At 42.7% G+C, this 12206-nt stretch overlaps 1 protein-coding gene across 2 annotated transcripts in view; it reads left to right on the forward strand.

The window, feature by feature from the left end:
* SLC9A9 (solute carrier family 9 member A9) overlaps nucleotides 1-7372 on the forward strand; it is a gene marked incomplete at both ends in the record, with an annotated part of 539820 nt that extends 532448 nt beyond the window's left edge. For both annotated transcript variants that reach the window (XM_082840556.1, XM_082840557.1), the window contains 2 exons: nucleotides 5770-5875; nucleotides 7145-7372. In XM_082840556.1, the coding sequence (XP_082696682.1) occupies nucleotides 5770-5875; nucleotides 7145-7372 (334 nt within the window). The remainder of the gene's footprint in view (nucleotides 1-5769; nucleotides 5876-7144) is intronic.
* Nucleotides 7373-12206: the final 4834 nt, after the last annotated feature.

Consider the following 12206-nt stretch of genomic DNA (forward strand, 5'->3'; position numbering starts at 1 on the left):
AAATAGAGTGGCTGCTGCAAAGACAGGACCACACCTCTACGTTCTCTGTGTGTGCCAGTGCAGAATGGGAAGTCCTCCCTCAAGGTAGAGAGAACAGAGTGATAAAACAGCTTAAAGAAGAGGGCTTTTGGTTGGACTCTTAAAGCCTTCCTCCAACCTGAACCCCAAATACACCTCAGCAAAATTTTTCATCACATACTTAAGCAAGATGGCAAGACAGTGTGTCAAATTACAGAATCCAACATATCCTAAGGAAGAAGGAGAACACACTCAATTCAATTTAGTAGCCCACATTTCCTGTGAAATAAAGCATAAAGGGTGTGATTTGTATATTGGAATCAAAGAATGATGGGGTGTGTACAATTTGGGGCTATCCTCTACTTGATCTGTTCATGGATGCTGAGTAAATACCAGCGTGGGGACTCAGCAAGTCCATAGCAAATGGGACCTGGTTTCCTGCAGTAACATATGGGCTTGGAGGGCAAGGTCAGCTCCCACTCTGGGATGCACTTACCCTTCCCTACTCACCTGCCATTGATCCCTGACCATCTCTGGTAGCAAGTCAGCCCTGGAAGTTAAATGCGCTCTGGAAAGGGAGGTAAAGATAGTTTAGAAGAGAATCGAAAAGCCATCTGATTACACATTTCTTGATCTTTAAAATGGAACTATAGTACCCACCTACAGTTGTAAAGAGAAAATAAGGTATAGAGAAATGTCTTATAAATAAAAAGATGCAGGGTGTATTCCTAAAAAGATAAATGTGCTTTCCTTCTCTACACACCTCTGAATTAACAAGAATTTTTTCCTGATAACAAGACCATTTATCAAGCTTATACATACAAACACATGCAAATGCTCCCAATAGGCACAAAGTCTTCCTACACAAGCCAAGATGCTTCATTATTCCACTCTCAGGTGTAACATCATCAGGACTGTATCTTGTTGAGCCAAGTTGCTGACCCATCCCCCAGGGACAAGTTGAAACAATTGGCTTTAGTCAGGTCTGGGTTCTGGGCAAAATGGGCTTATCTTATACCTATGCTCACCCTAAAAATGATGGCTTTATGGACATAAGAGGCCATGTTCTTTTTCTTCCTATTTAAGATCTAAATCTCATATGGAGGGCAATACTCTGGAGAGAGACCACTGTGTTCCATACTTGCCTGATCATCAGTTGCCTGGGCCATTGAAAATTCAGAGTCCCAGGCAATTCCCAGACCTGCCAAATCAAAATCTCCAGGGCAAGACTTGAACATCTGAATTTTTAACAAATGCCAAGATGGTCTTCACGATGAGGCATGTTTAGAGAAAGCCAAGATAGAACATAGCTCTTCAGGGTTCTGAAATCAAAGACTTTTCAAGAAGTCCAGAAACAGGGGCATGTTAGTCTTCTCAGGCTGCCATAACAAAATACCATAAAATGCTGGCTTAAACAACAGAAACTTATTTTATCACAGTTCTGGGGACTGGAAGTCTGAGCTTAGGGTGCCAGCACGGTCAGGTTCTGGTGAGAACTCTCTTCCAGGCTTGCAAACAGGCACCACCTCACTGTGTGTTCACATGACCCCTTTGTGGACATGTGGAGAGAGAGAGAGCAAACTCTCTGGATTCTCTTCTTATAAGGACACTAATCCCCTCAGGAAGGCCCCACCCTCATGATCTCATCTAACCCTAATTACCTCCCAAAGGTGCCATCTCCAAATACCATCACAGTGGGGGTCAGGGCTTCAACATGTGAATTTTGGGAGAACACAAACTTTCAGTCCATAGTACAGGGCAATGGGGCTTACTCCCTTCAAAGGGGCAGATTTTTTTGTGGAGCTGGATCTTTGCTTGGGGTTTCTGCATCTGACCAATCTATGTAGGACCGTGTTATGAGAGGCATAGGCAGGAGCAAGCTGTGCATCCATTGGTTTTGGCAACTTACAAGGGACAAAACATGAGGACTTAGAATAATCAAAACAGAAACTAACAAAAGAGAGAAATCAATGTCACCACTATTTTGGATGTTGGTTCAGTTAAATACTAAATTTAGCTCTGGACCTGCTGATAGCAGATGCATTTTCTCCTTTGGCCTGAGTTAATTGTCTTTCCTATTTCACACATGTTAAATTCCAGGTAGAGTTCCAACTTTTACTTACATCTCCTGAAACAGACTGCTCTTCCCAAACTTATGCCCTTTAAAGATGAGAAAAGTCATTGTTTCCCCCCCCCCCCCCAGAGCTTAACATTTCATCTCAATGCATTTTGAGCTTATTAGAAAAGCAAAACTAGCTATACCAGAAATACCCAATGGGGAATCTCTCTCTCTCCGAACATATACTAGAACCTGATAAGAAAAATAACACATTTTGCAAAATCCGCAGTTGGGGTTTCCTGTAGATCAAAAGAGTTTTTTTACTTTTTAATAATTCAGGTAATCCTGGAGATCCAGCCACTTTCCAGATACTGCTCAGCAATGAAGAACTCAGAAAGTCACTGAGTCCCCAATTCCAAATAAGTTATCCAATTAGATGAGACTTGTTACTCAGTGTCTCTATACCAGCAGGAAGGTGCCCAATGTGGTGGAAATGTCTGGGGTCTCGGGCCCAGCTCTGCCAATAACTAACTGGCTGTGTTCCACTGAGCAATTCTTTTACTCTCTTTGAGCCTGTTTTCATCATTAATTCAACAACTATTTCTTGAACATCTAAAATGTGCCGAGCATTGTATCCAGCTGAAGGGGACAGCCCTGCCCTCAAGAAGACCACCGTCTAGAGACAAGGGAGCTTTCCATTCTGTAATGTAATTGTTAATTTCCTTGTGCGGGTACTTCAGTAGTTTAGCGCATAACATAAAAATGTGTGAGTATATGAAGGAACAAATGAATGATTGAATGAGTGAAGCACAAAGTTGTTTTCTAACCACTTTATTTTATGCCATTACCACATGGTCCCCTTTCTCTAATAACCTAGGCCCAAGAGATCCATCTCTGACTTGACCTTCCTTAGGCTTTTATCCTCAGGAAATCCTCATTTGTTGGCTGCAATCTGCTCCCTTCATTCTTCCCTTGACACAGTTACCCAGAATCCACCTCCATCACTCATAATACCCCTGAATATTTTCCTAAACTATAAATTCAACAAACATCCACTGAGCACATTATATATGGCAAGCATTGGGCAAACCAAGACGTTGGAGAACGTAGACACTGGTCCATATCTGCCGTGTCCGCGGATGGTGATAACATGTTCCGTTCACTTTTGCCACGCGGTGTATGTGTCCTTCCTTTGACTTGCTGCTACTGAGACTCCAGCACAGCCAGAATGGCATCATGAGTTTCCTAGAAGAGTCTTATGTCAGCAAATTCTCCCACCTCTCACCTACTACCTGACGCCAACCCCCCCATACAACAATGTTTAACCCAAATAGCTATTTTTGGTGTAGGAGCAGCTCAAATCTTCCAACCACTAACTAGCCTGTGACTCCCAATGCCGCAGCAAATGCCAGGAGTGCCGCTCTCTCACCTCTACCCTCATATCATTTCCTCTCTGTTATTTGCACAATAATTGACACACCACTGTCTCCAGAAAGTATTGCTTAGAAAATAATGTTTTTAAATAAAATAGCATTTGAATGGCATGTGAAAGTGTAACACCTCTTTTCCATGTTATTTCAGTTAATATCCATGGCAATGCTTGAGGCTCACAGGGGTCAATCACTAGACCACAGGTCATAGAGTCAGTGAAGGGGCAGAGCTGGCAGCTGTGCCCAAGTCTTCTGAGTCAAAAATCCCAGCGCTTGTCCAGAGGGGCCAGATGGTAGCCCATTTGGTCCAGGCCTCACAGTCACAAAAAGCTACAAAGGAAGTCATTAAGTGTTAGCTCCAATAGCAAGACACATAAAGTTGAAGAGATACCTCATCAGGATGAAAAGAAGAAAATGTGCCTTGTGCAAGTTTAAATTTGTGTTTTCCTTTTGTAACATGATTTTGGCATTGTGATTTTTCATTATATTGAGAACCTCAAACAATGGAAGTTGCTTAGGCCTCTCTTAAACAACAGACCTCATTTTTATTTACACAACATTGCTAAAAATGTTGCTTACTTGCTGTCACTTTTCCATCTGGAAATAAAATTGGCTGGATTTTCTTTGATTTATACTTCAGTTGTATATATATATATATATATATATATATATATATATATATATATATATCGTCCACCTCACCTCCCTAAAAAAAAAAAAAAAAAAAAAAAATTTCCCTGACCTATGCACACCATAAAACCTAGTAAGACCACATGCCCCCTGCCTGAGAGGGTCTGCAGCTCACCAGCAGGGGTGCTGTCTGCAAGCTTTTCTCTCTAGAGAACCAGCTGGTCACATGCACGATTGTGCTCTGATAAATTACCTTTCACTAGGGGATGACAGTGGTGGATTCAAATAGCAAAGCGAGCCTCCGGATTATTTAAAATCATCATATCTCTAGGCTTCAATTCTTTCATCCATAAAATGAAGGTAATAACACTCTGTAATAAAAATTAATGGCAAATCATCAAGGACTTTCCAGAGTTGTAGATAGACTTACAAGATGTTGCAGAGAATGCCAGGCTCTGAGCTTTAATATCTTCCCGGTCCTTAACTGAGCGCAACAGCTGCTCATCTGAAAAGAGTCGTCAAGTTTTCTGTTCGCAGTTGCAATTACAGACCCTCTTAAGCATCTTTTCAGTCGCTCTCCTCACGTCATAACTAGGCTGTGTTCGTGAGCCTCACCTGCTTTGTCCCCACTGTGGTGGTGAATGATTTGAAGCCAGAGGCAACCAGATTCCTGGCCCATGTGGGCTGCATCCTCCCTCTGTCCCACACTCTCAGAGCATCCCAGGCATGACAGAATGTTGTCACCGTCCAGCGGTGGGTGGGCTGCAGTAGAGCCATCGCCTAGATTACCTCTTGTCTTCAGTGCTTGGGGGTGACTGTACGTCCTCACAAGCCGATGGTAACCGCCTTCCATTTTGTTTTCCCTTTCCCTATTTATTAGAGCATTTCAGAAAGTTGATGAGGTGACCTATTCTCCAGAAGAGGAAATAATACAAAGCTTAAAAGCTGTTTCTGATAGAATGATGAAATAATTTCACTACTTTTCTTGGAGGAAAATAAATAAATAAATAAGGCGACCTGAGGCAGCCTCTAGGGATTTCATTATTGCTAGATTGGAGGGAAGCATCACGGCTTTAGATGAACAGGTTTTACTTTTAACTTGTTAGAGCACTTTGGGATGAAGAGGGGGGAAAGACAGGTGCTAGACAGTAAAATAAACCCGGTTCCAGCTTAGTTACATTATTTCGTATGGAGATGCATTGATGTATGAAGTATAAAGTGACTGTGTTGAATAGTGAAAATAAAGTATTTTGGTAAACAATCTCTGTTCACCACCCAGTCCTAGAATGAGTGAACGTTTTATGAAATACCTCTTGCTTCTTTGTGACAATTACCTCTGGTTTAAGATGTGTGTGCGGTTTTAGGAAAACACAGTCTCGTATGCTGCTATTCAAGTCATTCAGGTCGACGCGCCATTTCTCCATCATTAAAGACCACGAGGAGGGCTGGGAACGTGTGTGGAGCAAAGAGTATAACTAGCCATTTCTGCGGGCCAAATTACCTCCTAAATGAGGGAGTAGGCGATTTAAATGTAAAAATAACTGTCTCTTTCGCGGCATGCAAATGTTTGTGCTGTGTAAGAAACTAAATCCTGGCTTCCTCTTGGCAAGTATTCCCTAACAGGCCTCGCAGATATCTGAAACCAATTTTAACCCACTCTGGTCCTCCGCTGACCACAACATTACCTGAATGGTGCGGCCCAATTTCCAGACTGCTCACCAGTCCTCAGGCCTATGGGGTGAGTAAATATCCCGAGAGGGACAGGCATGGTGAATACTGATGAGCCCGGGAACCTCAGAGCTATTCCTTCCCAGCATGAGGAGGAAGCGTTTTTAAAATTCACGGCACCAAGAATCATCTCTCTTCTCTTTTCAGTTGTTGCTAATGTGGGCTCATTCTTCTTTTAAGAAATGCAAATTTTTTATTGTGACCAATATTTTTAACCATAAGATGAATTTAGAAAATATAAAAGAAGGCATGTGCCCTCACAAAGTGCTGTGTTTTGAGATTTAGAATATCAGGCCTGTGCTTTATAGCTCAAGGGGGTGGAATCAAAAATGCTGAGAAGCAATTAGAATCCTTATCAGTAAATCAGAGTGTCAGGGATTGGCGAGGAGTAGAATCTTGGAGTTTGTGGCACCCTTGGAGGTTGTCCAGCTGGCTGACCCCTTGTCTAAACAGAGAAAAAGGCGTCTCAGATCTCAGACGTGCTCAGGACACCACAGCCTGAGCCAGCGGTTCTCAAAGTGTGTCCTCAGACCGGCAGCCTCGGCATCACTTGGAAACTTGTTAGAACTGCAAGTTCTCAGGCCCTACATCAGAACTCTGGTCTCAGGGGCCCAGCATCTGTGCTTCACCAAGTGATTCCAAGACAGGCCAAAGTTGGAAACCACTGAGCTGAGGTCACCTAGCCAGGGTTCATTCTACAGGAAATTTTGTGTGGTCTTCCAAAAACCAATGGAAGAAGAGTTGAGATTTTAATTCCTTCCTTTAAGGGAAGCTCTGTCTGAGGAAAACTTTAGTGGCCGGATCTAGTTCATTTCCACTATTATCTGCTATGGTAACTTCCAACCCTTTTTAGCCCTGTGACCCTCATCCCAAGAAACATGCTGTGAGGATATACTTTTTAGAGAAAATATAACAGACATTGAGTTTTAAGAATTTTGTGATAGGCAGGAGTGTTACAAAACCTACATTGAGAATCATTCCGTACTCTGAGGTCACAGGATTCTGCAAACTCCTAACTCCTCTCACCCAGATTAGGTATCCATTCAAAAAAATCCACTGCATTGTATTTTAACTTCCTTATCCACAGAGGTGCTCAATTAGCACATGTTCCCTTACCCACAGGGAGGGAAAACGTGACATCTGCCATACCAGCAACTTCAGCTGAGACAAGACAGGGCAGTTAAAAAAGGAAAACAAACATCCTCGTTTCTAACACTGTAGGACTGCTATTGTTTTCTGCTTTTATCAGGAAGTGACCTCTCTTTCTTTCCAAAACCAGGAACAGCTCAAAGAGGATGATGTAGAATGTATTGTAAACCAGGATGAACTGGCCATGAATTACCGGGAGCAAGCGACCTCACCCTGCAGCCCTCCTGCAAGGCCGGCTCTGGACCAGAAAGCTTCACCCCAGACTCCAAGCAAGGAAAACATTTATGAGGGGGACCTTGGCCTAGGAGGCTATGGACTCAAGCTTGAGCAAACTCCGGGTCAGTCCCAGCTGAATTAATGGGCGTGAACAGCACCGAGGTAATCACAGGTAATGCAGGGATCACTGAGGAGCAAGCCAAGCCGATGAGGCTGCGTGGAGGAGAGGCTGGAAGATGTACGAAGAGCATAAATTGGAGAGATTCAAAACCTTATCACGTGTATCCTCTGGTGCCTGCAGAAATGAGAAATTATTATCATCCCTCTATATTACGCAACTGCATTTAAGTTTTTGACAGCGCCATTTTTATTAATGAATTGGGTGGGGTGGGAAGGATGCAGAGGGGAGGGAGGGAGGAGTCTAGCTGCTGGGAGGATGAAACAGATGTGCTGTGTCTGCAGGGTGTTTCTTTTCTGTGTGCAGCTCTCTGGGCCCTTCACTCAGATTTGGGATTCTATTCCCTTCATTAAGGAGAGTTTAAAAATCAGAAAAAGAGGGCTTCCCTGGTGGCGCAGTGGTTGAGAGTCCGCCTGCCGATGCAGGGGACACGGGTTCGTGCCCCGGTCCGGGAAGATCCCACATGCCGCGGAGCGGCTGGGCCCGTGAGCCATGGCCGCTGAGCCTGCGCGTCCGGAGCCTGTGCTCCGCAACGGGAGAGGCCACGGCAGTGAGAGGCCCGCGTACCGCAAAAAAAAAAAAAAAAAAAAAAAAAAAAAAAAAAAATCGGAAAAAGAGTTTCTGAGCTTAAATGTGTGTCTCCTAAGCTGGAGGGAATGCCCGGTTCTTCAGGAAGTGAGACGTTTTATATGTTTAGAACCTAGGCTCCCACTCGCTCCAAATGACCCACGGATATTTGCCCACATAAGTGCTTGCTTGATACCACTGTTGACGGCCTCACAGAGCCCACGCCGCCTGGGGACCCGCGGCTCTCCGCATTCACTTCAAGTTGCTCCTCCCGTTGCTTGAAGCTGTGGGTGACAGCTTTGTTGTACTCCGCACTAAATGCAGTGCCACTCTTCACCTTGGTAGGACCCCTTCCAGGGACAGCGGGGTCCTCTTCTCCATACCATGTTTCAGCCTTCCTGTCCTCGCTTGCATCTGAGTCACTTCCTGGCTCCATGGCAGCTCCCTCTGTCTGCTGAGTGATGAGATTCCTTAGCACAGGTTCCTCTGCACGCAGCAGGATTCGGGACAGGAACCCTGACCTGTCCTCCAATTCCAACTCTCACAGCTCAGCAGCAGTGCAGGGGCAGGAGCGAGAGGATCGGGGCTGAGGATGCGCAGAGACCGCATGGAGAAGACAAGGACGCAGCATCAGGAGCATTCTTACAAGGCACGGCTCATGGCCCATGGCGGGGAGACCAACGCAATAGCTTTTAATTTAGCTGCGCAACTTTTAAGCCATTAAGATACCTCAAACACAGCTTCTCTTGAAATGCAAATGTTAATATCAGACTCCTAAAAAAGCAGACCCCAGTCACAGGTGCCCAGGCTCTGATGAGTCTGTGCCTGGAGGTACGTAGGAATGACACCTTCTTGGGGCCCAAAGCTTGGAAGTAACATAGGCTTTGCTGACCAGTTATTTGGCTTTAGACATGAACCATGGTGGTGCCGGGCATGCCACTATGCAGATTCTCTTGCTTTCCAAACAGTAGAATCCAGGGACATAAATTGTTTTCTACTCAGCTAAGTATAACATGGTCATTCCGGGTAAATATGGCAAATGGCAAAGCAGGAAGTTTTCTAATTTGACTTAATCCTAATAAAATTTTGTTAAAAAGCACAATTGTTTTATTTATGTATTTAAAGCCATCTTCTACTGTCTATGCCAATTGGCAGTGCTAAGCCCTTGCTCTCAAAGTGCCAGGTGAAGGGGGACTGAAAAGTGATGTAAGGGCGATGCTGGGGTCCTCTGGGCCAGGAAGAGCCATGGGGGCTACTGGCCTAGTCAGTGACACGTGGAGAGAGCACAGCGGGCTGGGAGGATGTGAGAAGGGAAGGCGGAGTCAGGCAGAGGGAGCACCTCCTCCTTTCACACTGCAGGGGACCAGAAACTTCCAAAACAGGGGAGGAGGTGCTAGCGGAGAAAGGACGGAAGGAAAGGCGGGAGACAGGATTCATCTTATTTCTGCCTTTATCATGTGAAAGGGAGGGATGAGAACTCAGTGTTTTGTTTCTTTTCCTCTGCGTGGAGAAAGACACATCAGGGAAGGAGAAGATCCCCCCAAAACAGACAAACGTTAGTGAGGGAAGGAGTGGAGAGAAGGGAGAGAAATATGACCCACTGGATGGAAATGAGGCAGGGGGCGGGGGGCGGGGGTAGGGGAAGATACACCGTCTACACCCAGTACCAACTGGCTAAGAGGGCAGACCAAAAATAGCCTCTTGGCCCACAGGCAAAGCCTTCTTCCTGCTTGGAAAAAAATCTCTTTGCATCTGAACATCATGAACCATTACCCACAAGGAGAATGAGGGCTGTTTAATCTGGACTGGACCACTTATCCCAGCTGACTCCAGGTAGGTATGATATTGTGAGTTTGAGGAAATGTGTGTCCCGCCCAATTGGACAGGGTTCCAGCTTCAAGATGTGATAACCAGCCTCTTTCCCTCTGAATCAGACCAAGACCAGAATAGAGGCTAGCTAGTGTCCCAGTTACCAATTCATAAAACCAAATTCCCTCTCTGCTCCTGTCGTGAAGAATAATAATTTATGATCTTAAGAAATGCTCTGTGCTTTGATTAGCAGCATCAGGATGGTGGAATTCAAACCTATTATTTACTGCCAGTTTCTAATGAATAATGAAGACAAAGGAGCTTTATTCAAACCATTAATGCTTGCATTCATTATTAGAGCTTTAAACAGGACCCTGATTAATTCACCTAAGGTTCTTCCTTGAACTTCTTACCGTGTATACATCACACTCACATACACACACACACACACACACACACACACAGAGAGTTCCTTTCACTGTCAGGGTCCCAGCTAACGTCTCTGTAGTGTTCTCCCTGGTACTCGGCACACGTCTGAGCAAGTCCGAAGCCTGGTGGCAAATGCCATCACGGTCTTCATTCATGAAGTTTCTGGAAACTTCTTGGAGGACAACTTAACGATATAAATGGAAGCTGAAAATTCAAATACCCTTTGACTCACCAATTTCATAAGGAAAATTTTTATTCCAGATACTTGAGAATTGTATACATATAAAGAATATTTATTAAAACAACTGAATTGCCATCCTGGTTAAATAAAACATGGCACAGCCATCTCATGAAACAGCACCATAAGTACTGATATGGAATGATCTCCAAGATATATTGTTAAACAAAAAGAGCAAGGTGCAGAACAGATGGTGTGCTGTCATTCTGGATGTTGAAGAAGAAATTGGTAGTATGATTGCCTCTTAAGAATTAAAGAGAGATTTCTCACTTTTGCAGCTTTTGGGTTTTGTACACCGTAAAAGCACTATTTATTCAAAATAATAAGAAGAAGATTCCTATGAAGCAACACATTAAGGTACTGAGTTGCAATAGGAAGTAAGGACTGGAAAAGCTATTTTACATTGCAATCTTTGAGACCTTGAGAATACAAAGTATAGCAACAATAGCACCAATAGCTTCTGGTTTAATCATTTGCATCATTCAACACACATGGATGCAAACTATGTAAAAGATCTTTAAAATTCAAAGACATGTGACTCAGTCCCATACAGCCCATATCAAGTAGAGACAGACAGCTAAAAAATAATGTCTCCTTATAAGGTATCAAAACATACGATAAAGCTATAGTAACCAAAAAAGTGTAGTATTGACCCGGAAATAAGCAAAGCAATCAAAAAAATCTACTACAAAGGACAGAAGTTGACTCATGAATATGTTTAGAAACTTAATACATAAAAAATGTCATTTCAAAAAAAAATGTCATTTCAACTTGGGGACATGGATGAAGAGAATATTATTCATTAAATAGTATGGACCAGTAGACTTTCAATTTGGAAAAAGAAAGAAAATTAGGTAATACCCTCAAACATCATAAAATTAAATTCCAAGTAACTTTAACAGCTAAATGTAAAAAATAAAGCTACGGAATAACACAACGTATAAAATAGAATATGTAAATAACCTTGGCATATGGATGGTCTTCCTGAGAAAGATAAAAACCAAAAGCAAAGAATGATACATTTGACTACATAAGAATACAAAATTTCTTATAATTAAAGACACAATAAGCAAAATTTTTTAAATGAAGTGGAGAAATACATATATATATATAAACTTTTTGTTTGTGCGACTAAGGATCATTCTTCAAAATATACAAAGAACTTTTACTGATGCATGAGAAAAGAAAGAAAAAAACTACCAAATAAAAAAATATATCAAGAAATGTAGAATCAAATATGTATACCTTCTATCCAGACTTCTACTTTTAGGCATCCCTGTAGAAAAGAAATACTTGGCATTTATGCATAAGAAAGTGTACAAAATGATATTCATTGTGACACTGTTATTGCAAAATACTGGGGGGAAAATGTCCATCAATAGCAGAGAAGTTGGACAAAGGATTAATCTCCAAAATATATAAACAGCTCATGCAGGTCAATATTAAAAAAAAACAAACAACCCAATCCAAAAATGGGCAGAAGACCTAAATAGATATTTCTCCAAAGAAGATATACAGATGGCCAAGAAGCACATGTAAAGCTGCTCAACATCACTAATTATTAGAGAAATGCAAATCAAAACTACAATGAGGTATCACCTCACACCAGTTAGAATGGCCATCATCAAAATGTCTACAAACAACAAAGGAGAGGGTGTGGAGAAAAGGGAACCCTCTTGCACTGTTGGTGGAAATGTAAATTGATACAGCCACTATGGAGAACAGTATGGATGTTCCTTAAAAAACTAAAAATAG

This window comes from Leucopleurus acutus (genome assembly GCF_964270905.1).
Source record: "Leucopleurus acutus genome assembly, chromosome: 5".
Lineage (NCBI taxonomy): Eukaryota > Metazoa > Chordata > Mammalia > Artiodactyla > Delphinidae > Leucopleurus > Leucopleurus acutus.